The 25,746-nt window shown below is 45.1% G+C and overlaps 1 protein-coding gene across 4 annotated transcripts; it reads right to left on the reverse strand.

Moving 5' to 3' along the window:
* Positions 1 to 179: 179 nt before the first annotated feature.
* Positions 180 to 25,746, reverse strand: LOC101065186 (probable phospholipid-transporting ATPase IH). 4 transcript variants are annotated; one of them, XM_029843414.1, is made up of 31 exons: positions 25,279 to 25,741; positions 17,365 to 17,487; positions 17,120 to 17,209; positions 16,699 to 16,779; positions 16,108 to 16,215; positions 14,834 to 14,962; positions 14,098 to 14,201; positions 13,950 to 14,000; positions 13,777 to 13,841; positions 13,618 to 13,699; positions 12,918 to 13,068; positions 12,640 to 12,837; positions 12,391 to 12,564; positions 11,810 to 11,976; positions 11,607 to 11,678; positions 10,899 to 10,972; positions 10,720 to 10,823; positions 9,990 to 10,171; positions 9,355 to 9,588; positions 9,097 to 9,274; positions 8,912 to 9,014; positions 8,467 to 8,612; positions 8,011 to 8,070; positions 7,772 to 7,899; positions 7,544 to 7,679; positions 6,143 to 6,166; positions 4,869 to 4,934; positions 4,506 to 4,609; positions 4,246 to 4,411; positions 3,559 to 3,673; positions 2,429 to 2,566 (listed from the first exon to the last, which is right to left on the reverse strand). In XM_029843414.1, the coding sequence occupies exons 1-30, from the start codon at positions 25,315 to 25,317 to the stop codon at positions 3,596 to 3,598; spliced, it is 3,417 nt and encodes a 1,138-aa protein (XP_029699274.1). In that variant the 5' UTR covers positions 25,318 to 25,741; the 3' UTR covers positions 2,429 to 2,566; positions 3,559 to 3,595. The 4 variants fall into 4 exon arrangements, with proteins under 4 accessions (XP_029699257.1, XP_029699267.1, XP_029699274.1 ...); XM_029843397.1 differs by lacking the exon at positions 3,559 to 3,673 and having other exon boundaries at positions 180 to 2,566; positions 25,279 to 25,746; XM_003961748.3 differs by lacking the exon at positions 6,143 to 6,166.

Genomic DNA, 25,746 nt, shown 5'->3' on the forward strand with positions numbered 1-25,746 from the left:
CACAAATGCAGTGAAAAATTAGCAACAGAAAGTGGAGCAGCACTCTGGAGGGGCCAGAGACGCATCTTTGTGTGCCACTAATTGTGTAAATATGCATAACTAGTGTGTGAAGGGCCACAGGTAGCCCACATTTGACATACGTGAATTACGCAATAGAAAGGCACGGGAGAGCTCAGTGGTTTTTACTCATTTATTACTTGACAATACAGTTTTTGTCCTCATATGCTACAGACAGGCTGGCAAAGAAGTCCAGAGGAGACCTTCTAAAATCTTTAAAAGAATAAACTCTCAAAACCTGTACAGTTACAAACACACTGGACGAACGATATGAAGCGTGCTGCTGCACGAGAGCTGACATTTCGGACCTTCGCCGAGCTCAGAAATGACAAGAGGAGCACCTGCTGTTTTGCCGATGGACTGCGGGAAGCAGTTTGACATTCTGATCAGCAGTGGAAGGCTGGTGTGGAAAACTGACCCGAGACTGAGGTGGACCCATACAGACAGTCCAAGTCCAGTGATTTGGCCCCCCCACTTTAGTTCTTTTTAGAAAAATAACTTGTGAGCAGGAGTGAACACTTAACAAACCCCAGCCAACAGACAGGAGACTTTACTTTAGGGGAAAAGATCAAGTGTAGAACAACAAAGTGCAGTGTGTAGACCTATTGATAAATCTATCCAATCATAAAATGTACATGTAGGTTGCATTTGGACTATAAACAGTTAAAATATAGTTTTCTCTCTGGGATACAAAAGCAGTAAAAGAAATACTCTGAATGGCCAACACAAACCCGGATGTGCTGTGAAAACCTGGCGGTAAAAGAGCTACAGAATATTTGTGAAATTAGTTCTCCTGATCGTGGATTGAGAAATGTGTAGCTACAGGATGGCAACAGCACAGCGGATGTCAGAACCCTGGTAAATGGGTCCAGATGTGCTTGTGGAGAAAGAAACAACCCCCACAATTGTACAGATGTTTTGCTGCAAAATCTGACATTCGGGACTTCCAGAGTCTGCCATCGTCTGTGCGGCACGAAGATGAAACAGACACTCCACTTCATCCACAAGAGCTACAATCATCAGCTGGAGAACACGATGGACACATCAGTTCAACATTCTGGTGATTTGATTGTGACATCGCCGATTCAAGTCTCCTCCTTCAAGGAACTCTCACTATATATAGTATATATTTCTATATACAGTACCCAAAGTTTTACATCGATACGTCAGCATTCACCATAGTTAATCGTTTTTATACAAATACGTAGAAACGTAAAATTGAACAGAACGCAAGGAAAATCTCTCCTTTACGCGACATTAATTTTGCATGACCCTCAGGTGAGGTGGGACATTGAGAAACATCGAGACAAATTAAGATTCGACTGTGCTGCTGTTGCTCGACGTGGCCACATGGAGGCAGAAGTGAGCGGTGTGCTCATAGAAAAGAAAGCGTGATGTGACCAGGAAACGAACACGCGCGCTCCCGCGCACACAGTTTGATGCAACTATGAATAAAGAAAAACATGCTAATGCAGACAGGGATTTTACTGTGTACTTAGAAATGTCTTTACATGACCTCAAAAATATCAAATCAATTTAAAAAAATGATGAATTAAGGCATGGTGGCTTGAATACTACACATCCATCCTTTAAATTTCCCCGCGTCTTTTCCTCAGCTGATGGTGTGTGTGACTGTAAGGCTTTGTCATACATTGATTCTGGTTTTCCTTCCATATTCACTGTAGCTTTTCTCATTTGGCTCCAGGTCTGCTGCTGTGTGTTCACCCGTAAGGCAGAAGTGTGTCACATACAAACACACAGGCAACGTTCATGCACACGCTCGCACACATGCACACCTAAAGGGCTGAGCATTGCAGGTTGCCCTTTACTTGGCCAGAAGACATGCTCAACAAACATTTACATAAAGGACAAGGAAGTACAACAGGCAAGAACATGGGAAGAAAGACAGGAAAAGACAAAAAGATGCAAAATAATTTAAACAACACAAATCCACAGTGGATGAGATAGCTTCTCACATAGTTCTGGTTTCGTTCTGAGATGTTATCAAAAGTTTTTTGGGGGAATTTTAAGAAAACAAAGCCTGGGAACACACTTAAACCCCCAAGATAAACCCAAAGTAAGATGAGGTGTGGAAGGCTGGAATCTAAAGGGTTATCCATTCAGGTGAAGCCCAGAAAATGCACATGGTGAATGTGTTTCTTGATCCTTGAGAAGCAGACCACTGTAGGATATGTTGTCTGTTTCAGCCGATTCCCTTTAGCTAGAGCGGCCGTGCTCCGGATCATACCGAGGTCTCCGGCCCGGGAGCATAGTGAGCAAAACCTGCCCCTGAGAACCGGAGCATGAAGGGGCTGAGAGAGTTTGCACCTCCTCCTTCCGCCAGGTGGCCCAGTAATTTCTGGGGAAGGGTATCAGACCTGCGGAGTGACAGCATCTCTGTGGTGCCGAGGTGGCAATGAGAAGAGTCCACGCTAGTTCCTTTGTAGGACTGACACGAGGACAGCGGAGTCAACTCGGCCACGCAAGGCGGTGACATTGTCTCAAAATGCTGCGGAGAGACAGAGAACGCTTTGTCACAAGATGATCTGAAACACAGAAGCAGCACTGTGGTGTGCAGCTGGAGGAATTTCTGACTGAGAACAAATGGAAGAATGCTTGATGCAGAAAAGCTTGAAAAGTAAGTTTATGCTGGGAATGTTTTCTAGAGAATAAGGAGGGTTTTTTTGCATCAACAAATCAATCTCTCATGATTTTTAAACAAATAAATCCATTACATTTTCTTATCTGTGCATTTCAAATCAAACTCAAACTCAATCAAATCTAGAGACTGACGGGAACGTCAACATGCAGTTCCATAGTTAAACAGCAGGTGTCACACGTGTCTCTGGTCGAAACCGACTACAAAGATTTCATTTTCTGGCTACTCTGTCATGAAATGAGCGTTAAAAATTTGAACTACTCAGTTTTGAAAAATTAGTAAAGACAGCAGCTTCTTCAGGTTTGTCAGGATGAAGAAATGTCTTTTAAACATCCTGAAACAGCTCGAGTCATTGAAAAGCACGCCTACTGCACAACAGCACAAAGACATCATATATGATTATCACTGTATAGGCCAGATTTAAAACACACACCGGATAAATGAATTTTTGCATATAAATGATTGAAGACAAACATATTTCAATATATTTTAGATGAATGATCTGCCAATAAACAAAAGACAAAGAAACAAGTTATGTGAATTTTTCCTACATTGGCAATGAATCACAAATTCATTGCCCGACATTCATAAAACACAAAAGCGGCAACAGAAATCACACATAGAAAATGATGTGAAGTTTGTACTTAAAATATATATTAAAAATATGGCAAACGGAACAAAAAAAACCTGACTTTGCAAACAAATAACGAAAAAAAGTTTATCTAACCTGCCAAAAAAAGTCTGTCTTGGTTTGACAGCAAACGAGCAGATGAGACAATGAAGGGTGGTTTATGTGGGGCCACCCCACCATTCATACAAATACAGGCTTAAAAGAGAGTCACCTCCACTTCCCGCTCCTCTCTCCTCCCTCTGGGCCAATCAGAAACTCATTCTGCTGGAGGATTGAGAAAGCATGAAGATGGTGGAGGGCTCCACAGTAAGGCACGGGCGAGTGGACTGCAGTTACCCAGAAAGAGTGATGGGGTGCAAAGTGTGAGGCATGCAGGGGTGGAAAAGAGTGAGGAGAGGGTAACAGAAATGAAGGGGGGGGATGGGGAATAATGTAAGGGAAAAGGGGGGGAAAGGATGATGGAGGGTGGTGTGAATTTCCCATTAGTGTGCAGCAATAAAGGAGAAAAGAGAAGATAGAGCACAGCAGGAAGAAATCTGTCAATCATTTGTCTATTTATAGTGAAGCTTTCTTTCACAGGAAGGTGAAGTTACGCCACAAGGAAGAGAAATCATTCTGAAACACTGTTGCTCAAAGGTACAGAGGTTCATAATATAATGGCCTATCTGGGTGGCTGAGAGAGTGGTATTAATTTACAGTCTACTCCATAATCTACTACAATAACACAATATTAACGATCACCCTGTTTTAAGAGACTTTATTAGGGGCCATTAAAGTAGATTTCTTTTATCTTTTAGAATAACTGAGAGACCATGAATTAGTCATCGTTAATGTTTCAGCCAAGCCACCGTGATCTAAAGCCTGGAGGCTGGGCCCTTGCTATTGCTGCTGAGATTACCTGAGCACGTTCAGTGGCTGTGGGACACAATGCCCTGCACAGAACCTTTTTGATGACATCCGGCAGCAGGCTTATCGTAATAAGGAGGATGATGCTGAGCCATGCCGGCCCGCTGGACAGCATCTGCATGAAAACGTAGTACATCCTCTGGTAGTTGAGGAAGGGCCTGGACAGAAACAGCAGAGAGAAACTCAGTAGCCACCTCCTTAGGCAACGTGAAGCTTCTAAGTGACACTGAAGGGGCATAAAATGGTGCATACCAAATGATGCCGCCCCAGAGGAGAGAGAAAATAACGTAGAAAAGCAGCGACCCCCAAATGACAAAGTGATTGATCCATGTCCAGTGGTGTGTGTCCAAGGCAAGCTGAAACAAACAGATTGACCACATAGCAACTGCTCATCAAATCAATAAAGTCGATGTCTTTGCCTTCTGGTTTTACTGCAGCGCAAACTGAGCTGCTGCTGCTGGCGATCCCTAATGTAACATGATAATTAACACAAACACATTAAGTACAGTCTCCCACAACATCAGTTTAGCTACACCTGCAATTGTAGCGCAGCGCCAGTGAGGAGCTAACTGCTGTTTACCCTGTCGAACAGATGAGGTCAGTGCTTACACACACCTTGAGAGTAACAGTGAACACCAGCACAGTAAAGACAAGGGTCCCAAAGGTCCAGTTCCCAAACATCTGAAAGGGAGAGACAGGAAAGGAGTGAGAAACACCACAATTGCAATATTACAGTCAGAGAATCTACGGCTCCCTGCCAGCATAAGGTTTTCTAATGCTTAAAAATGGACCCAAAATAATAAAATGCGTGCCCAAAATAATAACACGACCTTTTGTTGGCCTCATTTTACCGCCACAGTAAAAAGATCTTAATCTAATCTGTACGTTAATGCTGATGCAGGTCTTCCTGTGGTTCCTTTTGCTGTTGCCAACCGTCCTGCTGAAGACTCTGATTGACACATGTGTTGCTAAGATGTAGCATGAGCCTGGAGAGCCTCAAAGGAAGTCGGGTTGGTAAAGCATTTCTCAAAAGCATCTAGACACATGCATGATTAAAAATTGATTTGGCAAACCTGAATGGAGCCGGCCCACACCCAACAATGAATGGGGCTTCGGTTTGTTTTACAAAAAAGGCTCTAAACCTCACTGATCCTCAAATCTTCTACGATGAGCTGTTTCACAGTACAAATCTTTCTCTTTATTGAACATTGCCGCCAAATGTTGAACATTTCTGTCATCTTCTGAAGCCTGAAATCCTAGAAAGTTTTAGGCAGCCGTGATCGAACAGATGGAATGAATCCTGATGCAAAAAGAGGGAGAGTGGGCGCAAAATTAGGAAATAGGGCAGTTTATGTAAGAGCCACAGCTGGTTGTCGGTATTTTTTGCTACAATCCCCTGATTCGTTAATCCTTTATGAGGTTGCGTTTGAAACCTGGCTTGTTGTCAGGAGTACGGTTCCTCCACTGGAGCAAATCAAACACCAACCCACCCCGAGAACGGCTCCCACAAATACACAAACACACGCACACATGCACAAACACGTTAGACAGAACATCAAACAAATGTTGGATCTAAATCTAGCAGGAAGCTCTAGCAATAGCCTATTTGCTACTACGACAAAACACACAGATCACATGGGAGAGTCGGAGGATTCTACTGTCAGTAAAGCGTGTAGGATCAGGTAGTGTGCAGGATTCAGGGCTTTACACAGATTAGAGAGAGTGATGGAAGACTGGAGGACTACACATTCAAATGAAAGTGGTGGAAGACCTGAAGTGAGAGGATGAAACTGGATGAAAGGGTGAAACTGAAAACTATGAACAGTACGACAAGAGGCAAAAAAAAAGTATGAGAGACAGAGAGAGGAGATAGGGAGAGGAGGGCTTACCATCTGTGTGTTGGTGGTCATAAGCTGAGGACGAAGAAGAAGAAGAAGAAGAAGAAGAAGGAGGAGGAGGAGGAGGAAGAGGGGAGCAAAACAAAAAGAGAGGAAGCAGAAAAGAAGGAGGGGGAGAGAAGAGAATCAGGACAAAGGGTAAAATGAATTACAGGATGTTTCAACTGAAATAAAAGAAAACAGGGCCAAAAGGCAATCAAAAACAGTTGACATGATCCAAAGTAACAATACAGAGAAAGATGCTATTGTTGTCATATGAATGGAGATCCAATGTTGGTGACCTCTATGGGGCTAAAATAGAGAGCTTGCTATCAGGGAACCACAGCGGCATGCTGAAGTTGGCCACCCGCGGTCAAAAGGTCTGTTAATGTGAACAATCAATCAAAAGGAGGAGGCGTTCCCTTAATAATTCAAACAAAACCCTTTTCTAAACTTTGGACTTCAAGGAGGAGGGTCTTCAGTATTCAGGGTCTTCTACACATGGTTGCATCCAGAATTTGTTGGAATTAAATCCATTTGTTCCTCTAGCTGTGAAACCTCCCCTTGAGCCACTGCTGCAACGCCCCAAAGCACGACGGCCCCGTGCTTGACAGCTGTTCTCCTTTATATATATCAATATATGTGTTATATTATATTCACACATATGTTATATGTTTGAATATATGTGTGTGTTCTTTCTTCTCCAAACCTAAAGTTGCTCCTTTGAACCAAAAAGTCCCATTTTGACCTCATTAGTCCACAGGGTCCTTAAATGCATCAGGCACAGGAGAGGTTTTCTGATGAGCGCTCCATAAAGGCCAGATTTCTGTTGCAGTTCTATTAATCCTGTGAGCAGTTCTCTGATATTATTTTTAAACTTCCAGACCTGATCTTGACCTTCACCGGTCCTATTAGACGTAATTTCTTAATTAGATCCTGAACTGAGGAAATTGGACCCTGAAAAACTGTGCTGCCTTCTTAAAGGCTTAAGAGGAACCCTGGGCGTTTATAAAGCTTTCAAACGTGCATCAGTTGACCTTTCCTAACGACAACTATGAACAAGTCACGAGTCCAACAGGCTAACAGGTCTGAGAACTTTAACCAGAGCTCTAATCTCCTGGAGTTACCAGCGCGCTGCTTTCCTTTAATGTTTCATGCTGAACTTTCTGCCTTTTGGAGACCATTTTGTCTTCTGCTTGTTTAACTGTTCACAGAAACAGAACTTCTGCATGTCACTGTATAACATCACTTAAATATAAAAATAATAGTGTTTCTATCTTAACATGAGAATCCAACAGAGATGGATGCCTGATTTTAAGGAAACGCTCCTTTGTATCTCCAAAAGGACACATCAAACACACCGCACAGCCGATCTGTCTCTGCGTCACCGTCCCAGCTCTCCCACAGACTCACCTGGCCATTGCTGGTGAAAGTGGTGTTGTCGAAAAGAAAGTAGGCACCAAAGAAGAAGATGACGGCGTCGAATACTCCCAGACATGTCCAATACATGAAGACAGGCCAGCGGAGGAGGGAGTTCTTTGCTATGTCCCTGATGTCAGTCCGCAGGGGGGAAAAGTGTTGGGTAAAAGCAACAGGCGCATCACACACACGGCGCCAAAAATGTAGAAGGCTTCATCGTACCTATACAGGGATGGATCCCTCTTCAGTGTCTCCATGGTGACATGTTGCTCGACCAGGCTGTAGAGAAGGATGGGGAGCGAGGTGAAGCTGATGTTGTACAACGTCAAGTAGGCCGTGTCATACAGAGGCTGCATTGAGATAAAAAGAAAGGAATCACACAAGAGGAAGAAAACAAAGGAGGATAAATAATCTGCGATGGACGTGTGGGGACGATGGACGTGTGGGGACTGTGTCCATACCTGCTGCGAGAAGCCACAGAAGAACTGATAGAGGAACTGAGGGAAGATGAAGCACACGTTCTGGAGAGATTTAAAGACAGAAAAGGGACACGCAGAGAAAGTGAGCGGTGGCATGTACATGCGATTTTTAGATTTGGAGGATCTAAAAATGCTACCAGCTACTGATTTCTCTGTCTGCAGGGCTTGTGCGCTATAAGCTCAGGCAGAAGTCTGCCAAAGAAAAGAGAAGAATAAGGCTTCCTTTGGCAGGGCGCTGCTCCGCGTGGAAGCCGCCCACACTGATCAGAGTGGCCGTGCATTCAGGAGGGGATGTTTCACTCCGGAATCACCAATTCAGCAGTTTCGTCAGAATAGCTGCAAAATCTGCTTCTTTGTATCCCGGCGTTTCACTGGGATTTACCACGAAGTGATTAGAATCAGTGAGCCAGCGGAGAACACGGGCCGCTGGCAGCGCACCTTGTAGAAGAAATACTGGACCAGTTCGGCAATCCGGATGTAATAGTAGTGGCCGTGAACCAGAAGGATCTTCTTCAGGTGTTTGAACTTGGGGATGGCGTAGTCGCTGTTCCTTGCTGCCTGCCGTCCTTCTTTACCCATGATGCCTTACGGGAAAAAGACAAAATGTTTAGGTGTAATCAGGATGTGGTCTGTCAGAGAGGGATGCTGTTTCCCCTCATCGAAACAAAATGGCTGCAGCTCAGCAGTGAGGGATGTAGGTATGTGTTGGCAAAAATTACACACATACAATATTGGCTGGATTTGTGAGATGTGAAAGATATTCAATAATTCAAGCATCTCTGTTAAGCATCTTGCCATGATCCTTCATGATGAACAACAATATACTAAAGAACAGACCTGTTTAAAGTTAGAAAAGCGCATATTAATGAAAAAATGAGCTCACCGATGCCCACGTGGGCTTCTAGGATCATGCTGACGTCATTAGCGCCGTCACCGATCGCCAGGGTTATGGGGTGCTCTTTGGAGGCTTTAATAAGTTTCACAATCTGCCAAAACAAGGAAGCAAAAAGTGATCAGCACCACTGGGGGCCGAGCAGGCCGCATGTCAGTGACGAGCAGCTCGATCACCTGAGCTTTCTGCAGCGGCGCCATGCGACAACAGAGCACAGCGCTGCAGTTGCGGCAGATTTCTAGAAAAATCTCTTTGTAGTTGCCCGGCCCGGCGCCCTCCTGGCTGGGCTTTAGCACAGCGGACAGCGTGGCCCCGTCGATGATCAGGCCGAAATCCAAACAGTCGACCGACAACCTGAACAAAATCCCAGAGCAGTGATCAGCAGGAGGCTCTCCACACAGGCAGATTTAGAACAGAGGGCGTTTCAGTTCTACCCAGAGATGGAGCGCTGTCTGATCACGGTCCGGTTCAGCTCGAACAGCACATCGTGCAGACTCTGCTCCTCCGTGCGCTTCTTGGTCAACTCGAGGATCTGGGTGCTGCGGCGGAACAGCTTGCTGGCGTAGCAGGTGGCGGCGGCCGTCTCCATCTTGTCCCCCGTTAAGACCCAGACCTTCATCCCTGCCTTGTGTAGGGACTCGATGGTGTCTGCTGCCTTCTCCTGGAGCCTGCACATCAATAAGTCAATAACTGCTTCAGCCTCCGGCGAGGTGGGTCACGACGTCCATCACCGCTTCAATCAATGTAACCAACTGGTGATACGTTATCAATGCCCCAGCAGCCCTGCCCCAGCAGCCCTGCCCCAGCCCATCGCCAGTTTACCAGCCCACCCGACTGATCACTTAAGAAACACATTTGTAGGTCGCTACTGGGATTTGGTTGAGCTTAGTTGAGGTTAGAATATTCTAACCAAGAGGAAGACAGAGGAAGCACAGTGCTGCTACGTCGGCTTATTAAATTCTAATCATTTTTGCCCTCATAAGCGTCACAATGCTTTAAAGACACTTTGCGACTCATTAAAATGCTCTCCGGTCCCAGTTTCAAATCAGACCTGAAAGTCTGGACTGACCTGTCCTCCACCGCTGTGGCCCCCAAAAGCACAAAGTCCCTCTCTATGACGTCATAGGCCTGTGCAAGCTTCTGCTCCCTATCCTGCAGGGCCAGCTTGGCTTCAGTCAGGTGATGACACGCCTCCTCGTATTCTGTCTGTGACAGTCGGCGGTAAGCAACACACAGAGTCCGTAGCCCCTCCTGAAAAGGGAAATACCGAGGTCACTGTTATGCAAAAAGAAGTCAAATGGACATTTCCAAAACCAAGAGCGGCAATAAATGAGTCGTGCTAAAAATCAGTCTTGTCTTGACACGTCAGCGTGTTTGGAGCTGTGAATTCTTCATGCTGTGAAGAGTCCTTGGTTCCTGAGGGAGTGATGTGGCACCTTTGGTGTGGTCCACGTATCTGAGAACAACTGGGAATTAAGTCTAACACTCATATTCACTCAGTCATCAGAGCAAACAGGATGGGTCCTCCTTTGCCGTTAGCATTTTTAGTGTTCAATTGGGTACACGAATGCCCTTGTAAATGCACATATATCTATTTTTTATATTTCTTTAACTGTTATATCCAGTTTCTGTTGAGATAGAAAGTTCCCATGATCTTGGACTGTAGATAAAGTCAGTGATCTGATAGATCCAGGTTATTATCACAATGTTATCCCATTTTATGGATAACAGATTGATCTTATCATTTTCTTGACGACTGATAAAGCCAGTGCAGAGAATGTTCAGCGCCGTGAACTTACGACAGCGTTCTGCTCCACCCGGGCTTTCACCTGCTCCACCTTCCCAGACACTACTCGTGGAAAGATAGAGGAGTCCGCTCCCTTACAAAACAGCAGATAGTCTCCTGGGATTTAAAAAAAACAATTATAAAATGGATGAACCGAAGTGACATCTCTCTATATTTGTATGTGCAGCTCACCTGAGCCGGACTTGACTATGACACTCATTCTCCTCCTGACGGAGTCAAAGTTCAGAACATGGAGCAGCTCAAACCTGTTGGGAGGTTTTGGATTGTAAAGGACTGGTTTCACCTTTGACCTTTCGCCTCACGTGCATTTTAGCGGGTCATTACAAATGTTTACGACAGGCCTCCCAACATAAATGCAGCTCTTATGAAGACGTGTTCAGATCAGGTGGATTCTCTCCTTGTGTTAGTGCTGATCATCACAAAGGAACACATGCCTTCACACTCTTATTGTGTGAGATTTTCCTCAGCTGTCATCTTAAAATATCCTTATTAGAATTATAACTGTCGCGGGGCAAAACATTCAAAATCACTGAAATAAGTAAGGGCTGCTAAAGTGAAATATAAGTGCACAATATTTATATTCTCAGTTTCTCCAGTCTAGCAGATGCAGTCCTTCCTCTCCAGCTGGTTTTGTCCCTTAAAATAGCAAACGATCGACAGGAGCCCACAGAGATGATGAAGAGAGGCTGCTTACATGACCCCTCTCTCGGCACCACAATCTCCACCAAACTGGAGAAACTCTATCCCTTATTCTCACAGATAAGGAAGATTGACTGAGCATTTTTTTGAACCACCAACAGTACAGTAATAGCAGAAACACCGAGAGCCATTTCTTTCCAAGACTGCTGCCCAACATCAAGCTCTGTGGCCAGAACCTACCTTTCGATCTCGTCGTCTTTGTTGAGGATCTCCATGTGGTTGTCTTTCAGTCTCAGGTAGGTGTAACCCAGCCTGGAAATCCAGGGAGAACAAACTTTATTCACAGCTCGAATATTTGAATGCGGATCTCCCCTCAATTAAGAAAAAACAATGCTGATGATCAGGTCTGAACAACCTGAAACTGTTTCTTCCTGCATTTTTACCTCTTCATTCCCTCCACCAGCGCCACCTCATCTGGTGAGGATGATATATAGAAGGAGGTGGGTCGGCCCTGATGGATGCCCCTCTTGATGCCGTCCACCGTGTCCTCCTCCTTCACCTGCACCGTGTGACACAGGCACAGCGCCCGGAAGAACAGGTCCTCATGCTCCTGCAGGTGCAAAGCACAGGTTCCACACCAGATCTTTTCAAAGACCGAGTACAGATCATTCCAGGGATCGAACAATGAAAGAAAGCCTTTAAAGTGGCGCTGTATACTGCCCACATTCAGTTTCCCTGTTTTCTCTTTCTGCTGCTCTTGCTGACTACACACTTTGACGCTTATTAATCTAAACATGGTTGTGTTACTGCTGCTGCCAGAAGAGTGTTGCTCATCACTTTTCTGAGTATCAGGACTTTTTTAAAACAGTAAAACACACGAGGTTAAAAAAAAGACTTTCATTAGCCAGACACAAAACCCTGCTGTGCTTTTATATGCGATGAAAATAAACAAAACGGGCTTTTTCTTTGAAACGGCGGCCCATTGGCCTGCGGCTCAGACTCCTTATTGAATGAGCAGACTCACTCTCCTGTATCCTCCTGGTGAGGAATCGATCATGTCTATGCTGGAGGCAGCACTGAGGATTTGGCCATTGCAGATAGCGTGTGGGATGTGGACGTTCCCATCGACGCAGCACTCGATAAATTCCATGTTGTTTTCGGTCAGTGTGCCCGTCTTATCAGTAAACACGTACTCCACCTGGGAGGAAAGAGAGGCCAGGGTGAGTAAAGTCTCCAAATTACCGTTGTCACCTGCAAACCTGCGCTCCGGTACCTGTCCCAGCTCTTCGTTCAGGTCAGAGGTGTTGACCTGAGCTCCTTCTCCCAGCTCTTCGTCAAACATTTCCTCATCCCAGGTGATGAAATAGGAGCCGAGGAATTTCTGCATCTCTACCGTCACATACATGGACACTGGGATGATGTAGTTAAATAAAACCATGAAGGCCAGGAAGTCTGTGAACGCTCGGATCAACTGTTGGAGGCGGGAGAACGAAAACATCGTTGAGGTATTTTGGATGAAAAGATTTTGAACTGGACTGTTGGCAAACCGACCACATGACGCTGGCGCTCATTCTCCGTCCTGTGGTTGTACCAGGGCTCGTCGCGGTCCGGCGACCACTGCCAGGCGTACTTGAGAACAGTGTTGATCACGGCTTTGCTGATCAGGATGCACAGGTACACTATGAGGAAGGCGTTCATCGACCTGTGAGGACAGAGGGTCGGCGTTCCATCAGCGCATTCAGAGTGAAGCTTGTTGCACGTGTAGGAAACTCACAACTGTTGTGAGTTCAAGTTCAGTTGCTATTTAAACCGCACGGGAGGAGGACAAACACTGACACCTGCATCTGCCTATAACCAGCAAAGCTGTGTCAGGCTTCTGGGTGTACGACACGCTACAGAATTTTCTAGGTAATATTTTCACTATTTATTGTTTTTCATTTTTACCTGTATTTTACTATCACGTAACTTATTCTTTACTTTTTTTTTTACTTCATAGAAGCTTAATAAATTCAAAAATGTACAAGAAAACCTAAACTTTTGTAAAGAAATGACATAAAAGAAGATGAAATTAAAAGAAACTATCCAGAATTTATCTATAAAATTTAAACTATAACTGGGGGATGAGTCCTCCGTTTTGTGTGTTTTCCTCTGCAAACGATTCTCCCCCCAGCTCTTTTTAAAAATGGAAACTATGATCTAGCATGTCATAAAAACACAAACATGTGGTGTAAATGAGTGGATGTTTTTGTACTTTTCTACAGCAGAACGCTTCTGTGATTTGGACTGGTAATTCAGAGCCATCTTGGTCTCCATTCCCGTGTAAACTGCAACAGCTAGAGAGAAAAACATAAATCATCCTAGAAGAAACAACAGTCCCGTGATCTAACTGCAGGAATCCACAGGTTATTACCATAAATGTGTTGTGTGTTCTTTAATGTGGCTCCTCTAAGGAGCAAGTTTTCAGCCCCGAGTGGTCTAGAATAACACAGAATACATCAGAATCGATATTAAAGACATTTGTCCTACCGATACAGCACTACGGCGTCACATGCTGATGAACTCCCTACCAAAATGCACACTCACCTAGCCACAGGCTCTTCTTTGTCCTTGTAAATATTAATGCGTCCAACAAATCTGCGACGAAAGTACCATCGAAATGAATTCAAGGGAAGCAAAGAGGGGAGATGTGCTGCAGCAGATATGCATGCATCAGAGAGCTCGGCGTGCTCACTTGTAGAGGTCAGGCTGCGGTTGTTCACATTCAATAGTAGCATGTAGTGAATCCACCTCCCGCTCCGTTCTAAAGGCCATGGTATCTGGTACAGCATAATAGGTCTGCGACAGGAACGTGGAGGAAGGGGTGAGCAGAGGAGGACATAATGGGAAAATGTCAGCCACACTCAGTAATGAGTTCATTTGAATCTTCCCTTTGGCTCCCAGCAGATTTCAAAAATGACTGGAGAAGGCAGAGAGGTGGGCTCTGCTCCTCAGGTCAGTGGGGGACGGACATGGTGGTCACCTCAGAGGCATATGGGAGGGGCACTTGGCCCTATAATATGGTGTGTGTGTGTGTGTGTGTGTGTGTGTGTGTGTGTGTGTGTGTGCGTGTGTGTGCTCACCCATGTGTGGGAGTCTAAGTGACATGAATGAAAGATCAGAGGGGAATTGACAAACAGCGCTGAACTACAGATCACCTCCAAGAGTCTCCACTTGTGTCTGTGTCTCTGTGTTGACTCCAGCCAGAAGATAGTTTCATTTTCTAACTGGTCTGATGTTCATTACATCACACCTTTTTAATGGACTGATACTGATCATGTTTCAATGATTGCTTAATAAATCATGGATAAATGCTAAACCACTTTCATCCTAAAAATGATGTCAGTTTAAAGGTCATTCAAGAATGAGGATGATTAAGCATGGACGCCATAAAAGACGAGCTAGACTGTCCTGTCTGCTGGTCCTTCTACCTTATGACTGGACTCTCCGTCCAGGCTGGTGGTGGTGACGTAACAGGTCCCGTCATGGCGGCTGGAGGACAGCAGAATGAGGTCACAAGGGAACGTCTCATCCTCCCTCACCACCACGATGTCCCCCACCTGACAGAGACACACACCACACACCCCATAACAGCTCCTACATCAATAATTAACACTGAGCAGTCCAACAAGAGTGTCACGTGCACGGAGCGGACGGCAAAAACAGATGGACCTGTGATTAAAAGGTATATCCGCTCTTCATCATTTCTTTTTCCAGATATTTTTTTTTTCTGAAGGATTGAGAAGTTACATAACAGATTAAGCGAGCGGAGCAGCTTAAGCTCTGTTAAATCCCATCTCCACGGTGACCGTACACATGACACACACCCTCCGAATTCACATGATTAAAATATTCATCATTATTCCTGTTCCTGCTTTAATCCTCTCTGCGGGAGCTGCGGCTGAAAGAAACGGTGATTCGCAAAGTGCTGGAAAACACTCGCAAAGAAACAGAAGAACATAGACGTGCTGCGACTAACCAGGACAGAAAAAAGACCAAAACGGCAATCTGGTAAAACCTAATCAGCTGCAAGGGTGAAGCCTTGTTCCAGGCTGACCCTCAACACCACAGGAGTCGTCAACACAGCAGCTGGACCTGCTTCCATTGAATCCATCCTGCATTTAATGTAAAGAAATCCCGTGTTTTCTAGCCCAAAACAGTTAGTATAGTAAATATATGGCTTGATTGATAGAAATAGATTATAATGCCATATTTTTGAAATGATTCTGTCCTAAACATTTTAATAACTATTTAATAACTCCATCGCTATTGTAGATGCAGGTTTTACTGTATTATATAGATATGAACTTTGGATGTTAGCTCATTTCTAAGCTCTACTGACTGTAAACTTGTAGGCTTTGGCTACATTAACACTACCTTATTGATCAAATGTAAAAAAAAAAAAACACCTTAATTTTACAGTGGTTAGAATGGTAGAGGACTAGACTTGCTAACCTCCTGCTAACCCACTGCATGCTGCTACAAATGCACACCTCACAGATGGATCAGCTCAGATTTAATATTTTAAAGCCGAGACAAAACAGCTTTTTCCCTGCACGAACCAATATGGCTATCACTTCATATGCAGCAAATTAGGCGGAAAAAGCAAACAGGAGCTGCAGGACAGAAAAATAAGAGATGGGACAGCGGAGTGCTCTGTTGCTGGGCCTCAGGTGCCGTCCTGGGCTAATGAGGCCATCCTTACCCGCAGTTTGTGACTCTGCGTCCTCACCACCTTCCCTTGCTGCACCACGTCCACAGGACTTTCATTTATAGAGCAGTCGGCCTTGTGTCTGAGCCAGTCCTCATAGCCCTGAAAGAGATGTAATAGGCATAAAGGGGAGGGAATATTACAGTGCAGACAGAACAGGGGCCAGATCAGTGTTATTAATTAGCGCTGTGCTCTCTGAGCTTAGTGGCCATACTTCCTGCTTTTCTACTGGGTTTAGATTTATGTCGGACTAAAGCTCGGGCTTCCTTAGCTGAACAGCTCCATCTATCACCGATAGTACCTCATCACTCAGTAGCAGGGATGTGGTGGAGAGGCAGCATCTCCCAGGGGCACAGATCCTCAGCCACAGTGATTAACAGAGGAGAGCATTCATTATCATATTTCGCACATCAGCAGACATATTCAATAGCGCGTCCTTTCACTGGAGAGGAATGTGTATATACAGAGCAGCGATTGGTAAAACGTGCGTGCGTGTGTGCGCGCGCGTGTGTGTGTGTGAGAGCGAGACACACACAGGAAGAGAGGAGAAGAGAGAGATTCTTTGCAGTGCAATATTTCCCCTACCTGTTTTATGGCGGTGACAGTGATAACAAAGAACAGAGGCAGGCCGCTGGTGACGGGGCTGGTGGGGGTGTCAATGATAAGCTGCAAGGGAGACGAGGGTAGTAAAGCATGAGGGGAGGGAAAGGCAAAAATAAAAGAGAAGAGTATAAAAGTTGAGTAAGAAGGCGCGGCAGCAACAAAGATCCAGAGACCAGAGCAACGTTTGAGCACCCATCGGACAGATCATTTTACATTTGGTGCAACATTGTAACTCAAGGATAAAAAAACGTTCTTCCTATTTTTTTAAAAGAAATATCCGGACAAAGGACACAAACAGTCTATCACCTTGACAAGACCATAAAAAGAAACCTAGTTGATCTTTAAGCAGATTGGTTTGAGTCCAGAAATTTCCCGAGATGTTTTCAGCTTTATGACTCCTCACCTGAACCAGAAATATGACCAGGAAGTAGAAGTTTGCGATTCTTCTGAACTGCTCAAACAGATTCTTGGGTATGAAGTTCCACAGGGTATACTGAGGGACAGAGCAGCGGCACAAATATGGTCACAAATACAGGAAGGGATACGATGAATCAGCATTTAAAACACGGCTCAATAATATGAAAGCAGACGGTAGTGTGATGCTCCAGCCATGCTGGGGCTGTGAGTAATGAGCTGCGCCTCGCTCACCTTGGACGAAACGATGCGGTTGTCGGGGTAACGCTGAGGGATGTAGGCTTCAGCTCCCGGAGGGGGTTCTTTGTGCCCGATGTAGACCGTTCTACTGTCCACCCAGATCTCCTCCCCCACACACTGGAAAGACAGGAAGACGCATATAGAGATATAAATAGTAATAGAGATGGAAGGAGAAACAGGCTCCACCAAACTGTAGAATATTCTTTATTCTAAAGACAAAAGAAAAATAGCAACTTAAACCAGTAACACCTTAAAAATGAACATTTTCTTTCCAGCTGGGCTCAAACTCCAACAATATAATCAGTTACTAATAAGTATCCTCCATTTCATCTCACATAGAATCTTGGGATAAAGAGTAAGACTGAAATTTTTGACGGTGAAACAGGAAAAGAGTAAGTAATTAAAAGGAAATTCAAATAAATATTAATAAAAAGATGTTAAAAATCACTATTATATAGTATCAGGTGGCACAATGATGATGTCACTCACACATTCTGAACAGATAACCTCACAAAGAGTGTGCGTGTGTGTTTGTGTGTGTTCAAGTGTAGGTGGAGTGCGCCGACTCACACCTGCGGGTTCATCTATTATTGTTCCCTACATTTCTCCTCAATCCTCCCATCTTCTGGTCCAAATCACCACTGTCTGAGTCGGATATTTGATTAGAGATGAAGATACCAGCCCTTTCTGTGACATCTATGCTGCTCTATCTGGGAAGCACATGGAATTCTGGGAGTTCAGCAAACAGAGCAGAATGTTCAGCTGTTTGTTTCCGTCTGGCTCACATGGCTGCGGCCCGAGTGGGTGGGGCGAGCGCAGCCTGAACACAACACAAAGCCCAAAACTCTGATGACCATTATCAGCAAAACTTCTGCAATGTGTGAATGATGAAGCTCATCATCGTTGGCAACGGCCAGATCATCTGTTCATCCCATCATCCCTCCTCGGTCACATTTGGAATTAAAGTTGAACAGGTTTAGATAATCATAATAATGATATTAGAATCCTGCTGTAAACCCTAATGTCATTACAATGTTAAATCAAGGTTAATGGACGTGTTCGACAATTAATGGCCAATGTCAAAAAGGCAGCAAGTGGAGTCGCGGGTCTAAATTTATCCACAGTGCAACCGACAGTAGGATGGAAATAGACATGGAGCCAAAGTCCTCCAGACTTTTTTTTTTTTTAACCCTGAGACACAGAAGTTACAGCTGAAGAGAAGGCAGCAGTGGAAATAATGACGGCTGTAACAAGCTTTTCTCCCATTTGTCTGCTTCTGGGTCACAGGGGCAGAAGTCCTGTCACCTGATCCACCAAACCTCCTGACCCGTGAACTGCCCACGCCAACCTACTGCAGCTGGGGGGGCTCCAAACCCCACCACAATGGCAAAGTGATGTTCGGGAAGGCATTATAAAACTGACAAGTGACAAGTGAAGAACCTATATCAGGTAGGTCCAAACCCAGTCCTGAGGGCCAAAGTCCAGCCGGGTTTTCTGTCCGACCAGGCTGAAAATGCAGTGGGACAGAAAACCTGGATGGACTGGACTGTCTGGACACGCTTGACCTCTATTGTGTGAAGATGCAGACCACTTTTGACATGACCACAACATGATATTCTTGGTTTAATAACCCTGGCAGGTATTATTTAAAAGAGCTAAAACATCCTCAAATAAGCTCCTATTTATACAGTGAGACAGTTTCTGCTGGATCAGGGGATTCTATTTGAACAAAGTGAACTTTAATGAACTCTGTGAAGAATAATGTACCGGCTGACAGCAGCGATTCTTAAATCTGTGCAAATCTCAGTTAATTAACTTTACTATTTAAAAAGCGAAAGCAGGACTCGTGTTTGTGTCTGATTTATCAGAGGGAAAGTGATTAGTAAACAATATTAATACCTTTATTTCACACTTGCATTCATCGGATGTTCAAGTAGATCAGCGTTAGCCCCAAATCCTTCAAACATTTCTCCATTGTATCCGGAAGCCCCCGATTATGTTTGCAGGGTTTTATACTCATGATGGTGTCACCTCCCTCCTCGTCCTGACTCCTCATATCAGACTCCAGACTTCATGACGTGACTGTGGAGCGGGACGGGGAAAGACACGGTGCCGCGTTTGGGAGTTATCCGATCATTACTCCTCACTGCTCCACATCAGCGCCGGCCTCGCTGCTCGCTCCTCACTAGCTGCTCCGTCAAAGGGCGGAGCTGGAGGGTTCGGTGCAGAACTGAAAGCCTTCCAGCAGCCAGGCTGATCTAAGTGGCATCACCACCAAACATCACCCAGCCTGGTGGAATGAGATGACAGGCCAAAATGTCCCTTTAAAAAGGACACAAATATACATTTTCACTTGAAAAGCAGCCTCCTCCACCACCTCCCCCTCGCCCTGTCAGCCGTGAGGCTTTCATGACTCCTTCCCAGTCCTTCCCTCCACAGAAATGCCATAAAAGCAGACGCCATTAACCAGCCTGATTAAACGGTCACGTCTCGGCCCTCCTCTGCTGTCCAAACCATGATGAATTACACAGACGCGGCACACATCATGTCGAGCAGGTATCCCTCATTAACTCACACAGCAAATCTCCCTGAGTCGGCTCTTTATTAATGAAGTCCACCAACAGACTGCAGGACGGGGGATAAAACACACTCTGCTGTTTTATCCCACAGCACTAATCAGCTCTTAATTCATTAAGATACAATTAAAACTGATATAATCAAGCTAAATGGAAGTGGAGCTGTATCAAAACGCCCATGATGACGAGTGGCTGCATTTTATTAAACACAAATGTGTTCAAAAAAACCCCAAGTACGAAGAATTAAAACAATGCTGCTTGTTTAGGAAATTTAAGAAAAAGGTGAAATTAGGAAAAATGAAGGGGCATCATTAAAACTAGCCATGCTTCTTCTACTTTGTAACCCTGAGCTCTTTAATAAGAACCCAAAAATGGATGAATCCTTTTGTTGATCTCACAGAGCTGAACATGATTTCTTGGTGGATTTGTGCAGCACATTAAAGGAGCTGTGAGATCTGCTGTGGCCCTGAGGACAGATGAAGGCAAACAGAGTCCTTGATCATCTGAAAAGGAAGTACATGACCTGCACAGCGCACACCCCACTGCTGCTCATTTACCACTGCTTAATCACCATGGAAATAGGGAGCAACAGATAGCAGTGGGATCACGACAATCATCTTTCTCACTGACGTAATGCTTTGAAACCAGACTCGACAGAGGATTCTGGGGCATTAAGAGTTGCTTTTTGAGTCAAGATCTTAAAAACTTTCACACATTTAGTCGTCTCACCAGGATAAACAGAATACTCTCAGAACCATCCAGAAAAATCAGCCAAATGATAAGAGAAATTCAAAATAAGCCAAGACAGAAAGCACGGGAACCAAAAAGGATATGCTAAACACATTCGTCAGCTTTTTTCTTTTTCAGTCTTAATGTTACGACTTATGAATGAGTGCTTCCCAAGGAGCTTAACATGAGCTCCACGTGGCTTCAGTGAAAAGTGCAGCTAACAGATGTCTCATTCCTGTCTATCACACAAGCAAATGCAGTTTTATTCCAGGATCTGTTGGAACCACTCCAGCATCAGCAGAAAAAGAGCTGGTAATTGATTTGAAATGCTGCTTCAGAGTATCTTCTGACACAGAGCACAATTATACAGCAGGAAACAATGCAGCAACTGCAAACGGAGAGAAAATTTAGCTTTGTAGCACAGAAAACGATTGTCAGTGGTCGTCTTAGAAACATCTGACAATACCGATTTTTTAAGCAGTCAGGATTGCATTGTTCTCCCCGACAGTCTACTGAATTGATCAAGCTCTCAAACACACAGATGTGATTAAACACCAGTGGGTGAATTCAAACAGGTGCTGGTGTTGGATGAGCATTAGAATAGTTATTTCAAAGAACAAAAAGCTTTGATTATCATCGTACCAAAAAAATCTGAAGGCCAGATAGAGGTTCAGTCACGAGTCGCTGTAACTTTGGGCCAATCAACCTAAATTGGAGATCGGGACAAAAACCCGCACTGACACAGATGGGGCACAAAACTAAATCAACACAGAAAGCCCTGGGAGGGCTGGGAATTGAACCTCCAACCCTCTGACTGTGAGGCGACAGCTAACCGCGATGATATTGGGTCATTCTTTACATCGCCACCCACCGTGAGCCCAGGCTGCCCTGAGCTAATCAAAATGGTAAATAAACACCAAACTGATGGCCAATTCTCAGTCCCGACCATCCAAACATCATTAGTCATTAGGCACCGAAGCAGAAGCTGCTGGTGTGTTTACATCATTTTCAGCGCAAGCAGGTGACATGGATGCTTCAAAAACGTTCATCCCAAAAAAGGATTATTCCGTTGTTGCCCCAGCTCCCTCTGCCACTTGATCTGCTGTGATCAAAGTGTTACGCAAGTCTTTAATCCAGCTGTGCTACTTTTGCTCTCCTCTGTCCTCTTTCTCCCACAAAAATCTCAATGCTAGCAAAAAAAAGCCCCATTGATTTTAAACTGAATATGCAACGTGCTAATTCGGACCAGAAACGGTGGTATAATGAAAGTGCTGCCTCAGGGGAGCACTGTGGGAAACTAAATCATTTAACAAGCCAGCACATCTGCTGGTAAACAGCCAGTGTGGTGGGTAAAACAGAAGCCCCGTGTGTTGCTGTCACCAGCAGACTCCGTCTCTGCCAGGACCCCGGCTCTAAAGGGGGCAGTGGACAGAAATAGACTGGCCTTATCTGTTTGGAGCAGCGGGAGCTAATGTGGCAAAACGTAAACCGAGCAGGTTGCGACCTGCTTTTCCACACCGGCGGAAAAGAAAGTGAGAGAGTTGCAAAGTTAGTCAAAACCATCAACCTTTGACCACACTGGAACCCGCGAAGCTGCATCCAAGTGTTTCGAGGACTCCACAGACTTAATGTTCATGGAAAAGATGCAAAGTGGGGCGATAACAGAAAAGGTCTGCAAGGGAAGCTGATGACTGAAAGCAGTCGGATGCAGTTTGATGCAGAGCAAGTTTATAAGTACTGTTAATAACTAGTGACATTGTGCCCCAGACATCCAACCACTGTTTTTAGTATAAAGTGATGAAAGGACATTATAGAGAAGAGAAAGGTCACGGGCGCTACACCCTAAAATAGTGTTATTATTAACTATTCCACTGGATGTTTTTGATTACTCTTTCAACATTTTCAACCAAGCACATGAGTGGTAATGAACTGGTTAGCTTGGTTCTATGCTGGGCCCTTCTATGTTCTCCCCATGCTTGCGTGGGATTTCTGAGTATTGTTTCCTCCCACAGTCCATAAACATGTAGAGTAGGTTGATTAAACGGCACCTGTGTGAATGCATGACTTGAATTCTGTGACGGAACGCTGACCTGTCCAGGATGTATTCAGCCTCCAGACCAGTGCTGCTGGGACAGATCAGCACCTCTGTAACCCAGACAATGATGAATGGATGGATGGATGGATGGATGGATGGATGGATGGATGGATGATGGATGGATGATGGATGGATGATGGATGGATGGTGGATGGATGGATGATGGATGGATGATGGATGGATGGTGGATGGATGGGTGGGTGGGTGGGTGGGTGGGTGGATGGATGGATGGGTGGGTGGGTGGATGGATGGATGGGTGGATGGATGGATGGATGGGTGGGTGGGTGGATGGATGGATGGATGGATGGATGGGTGGGTGGGTGGGTGGATGGATGGATGGATGGATGGATGGATGGATGGATGGATGGGTGGATGGATGGGTGGGTGGGTGGATGGATGGATGGATGGGTGGATGGATGGATGGATGGATGGGTGGGTGGGTGGATGGATGGATGGATGGATGTATATGCTGTGTATATACTGTATATAAGTCTTATTTTATTTTATTTATCTTATTCTAGTGTGGTGTTGATGTCTAGTGTTATGTTGAATGTCGCAGCGGCACACCATGACAAATTCCTAGTTTGTGTAATACTGTGTATCACATGAACAATGGCAATAAACCTTCTTCTGATTCTTCTGATTCTGATGGATGGATGGGTGGATGGATGGTGTAGGAACTGTGACAGGTTTGTGGGAATAGAAATAAACTGGTTACACTATGCGTGACGCTGTGATCATTCGAATAAATTGTTTAATATTATCATTTTTCCTGCCATTTTTCTAAATCACAGTCCGCACAGACACCTGTTGCTCCAGCTGTAAAAAGTAAGGTGGAAGATCTAGGAACATGATCACATTTGGATATTTTTCCCAGCTATCTACAATAAACAATCTGTCTTCTTTACTTCATGCCACCTCCTCTGTCCCAGTCCTTTACGTTAGATATGCATCTAACACGATGGACAAAGACTGGAAATACATTTAGGATGATCCTGTTGGACCAACTGGTGATTCTGCTGTCTTAGTTTGCATTAGGAGCCATTTGTTTCAAGATCATCTCTTAAGATGGTTTGATGATCTAGATTTAAAAAGATCTGATTAAAAATAAATGGAGACGACAGGCCGTGAAGACATAACCTGATGGACTCACTATAATAGACTTAACTTAAGAAGTGGAATAATAAAGTGCATGTTCCCTGGCTGATTGGCAGGCAGCTGTTCAGTATGGCAGGTTAGAGAAGATGATCCGATCAACCAATGAGCCAATCAGGCATTTCCAACTCAACGTGTGGATTTATTAATGGCCTTCACGGGGGTTGGAAATTCCGGGATCTTTAACGGATTCGATTACTACGATCACCCCCCCCCCCCAGGTATACCAGATTCGAAAGGAGAAGGAACCTATTGAGGATCCTGATGATAATAAATAAGGAATTATAAGAAAAAAAATGTTGTGTTTAATCTCTGAGGCTGCTGATGGAGGTGTGACTGTAATCAGTCAAACTGGCCCAAAACCACCCTCACTTTTACAAAGGTATGTTGAAGTTATTTGGTTTTTCAGTAATCAAACGTGACTAAGTCCCCACATTTTTGGTCCTAAATTTTCTGGAATTAGAGAATTTTCTAGAAATTGTCTATTCTATTACAGGCCCGGTGTGGTCAATGGTTCCATGCGTCACGCTTCCTGCTGATTTCCCCTGATAATAGCCCTGCCGGAGCATCCATCACCGCCCTCCTGCTCTGTCACATACTCGCAGTCACACGTTCACTCATCGACGCCAGCCTGAGGAACCACCAACAACAGGGAAAAGCACTTTCCCTGATCCCTCGTCGCTCATACCTGGAATCTTCCAGCACCTGGGCCAGCAGACGACCGTCAAGCGTGTGACGGCTCCCCAGATGAGTCCAGTCTGATGAACACCTTACCTGTCAGAAAGCCACCAACCAGCTGCTTCCTGCCCCCATCAAAGACCGTGGAGGCCATGATCAAAGCAGCCAGAGCAGCAGGACCAGAACACCCAGTAATACCATTATGGCTCAGCCTCATCTGCGGTCTTTGCAGGCATTTCCTGCTAAGTAAGGATCCCGTAGTTCAGTATCAGATGAAGCACAACTTGTCCGGACTGTATGGAGGCATCTTTTAACGCCAAGCCAAATCTGACCCCTAATTTACCTACAGACCAGAGCAAAGAGAAACCAGTGGGACTCATCTGAATGTGTGTTGCAGCTCATTAAAGCGGCCAAAGTGGGCCAGCCAAATTCATTCCTATTCTACACATTCACCAGCCATGATGGCATCTGTAGCCACTGGCACCTTCCCAATTCACATCCACAACAATTCCAAAGCCCACAGTCGGTGGCCGTCCACAGCGGAGTGTTTACCATCAGCTCACCGCAGGCAGCTTTGTTGTGACACTTTCACGCGTAAACCCGAGAACACAAATCCAGACACTTGCAGACTCAGTTGTGACAGTAGTGACGGACGTGTTGGGGGGGGGGGCTTACGTATCTGCTGATGAGATTCCGGAGCCGGGTGAAATCCATCTTCACCACAGCCGCGCGTCGACGGCACTGCGCGGCAGAGACGTGCAGCTCTCCCTGGGTCCTCGAAAACGCTACCTGATGGGGACCTTTCTAGCAGGATCCATCCCTGTCCGCCGCCGTGTCTGTGATAGCGAGGAGCAGCGGTCTCTTACTCGGCTCTTCTGATTTGCATGGCATTCCCGGGAAGAGCCATGCAACGAGGGAGCGAATCCAAAAAGCCGCACTCAGTCCGCCGCAGGCTGCATTTCACGTGGAGGTTTATCGTGCGTGAACCTTTACAGACCTGCAGTGCTGTTTCCAAAGCTCAGTCCTCGTCTATGAGACAGTTGGAGCCTCGTAACAGACGGTCCCTCATGGAGACAGTCTCCCGCTCTGTGCCAGAGCCGTGCGGTGAAACGGCAGCGCTCAGCCGTCAGATGATTACGCTGC

This window comes from Takifugu rubripes, chromosome 1 (genome assembly GCF_901000725.2).
Source record: "Takifugu rubripes chromosome 1, fTakRub1.2, whole genome shotgun sequence".
Taxonomy (NCBI): Eukaryota; Metazoa; Chordata; class Actinopteri; order Tetraodontiformes; family Tetraodontidae; genus Takifugu; species Takifugu rubripes.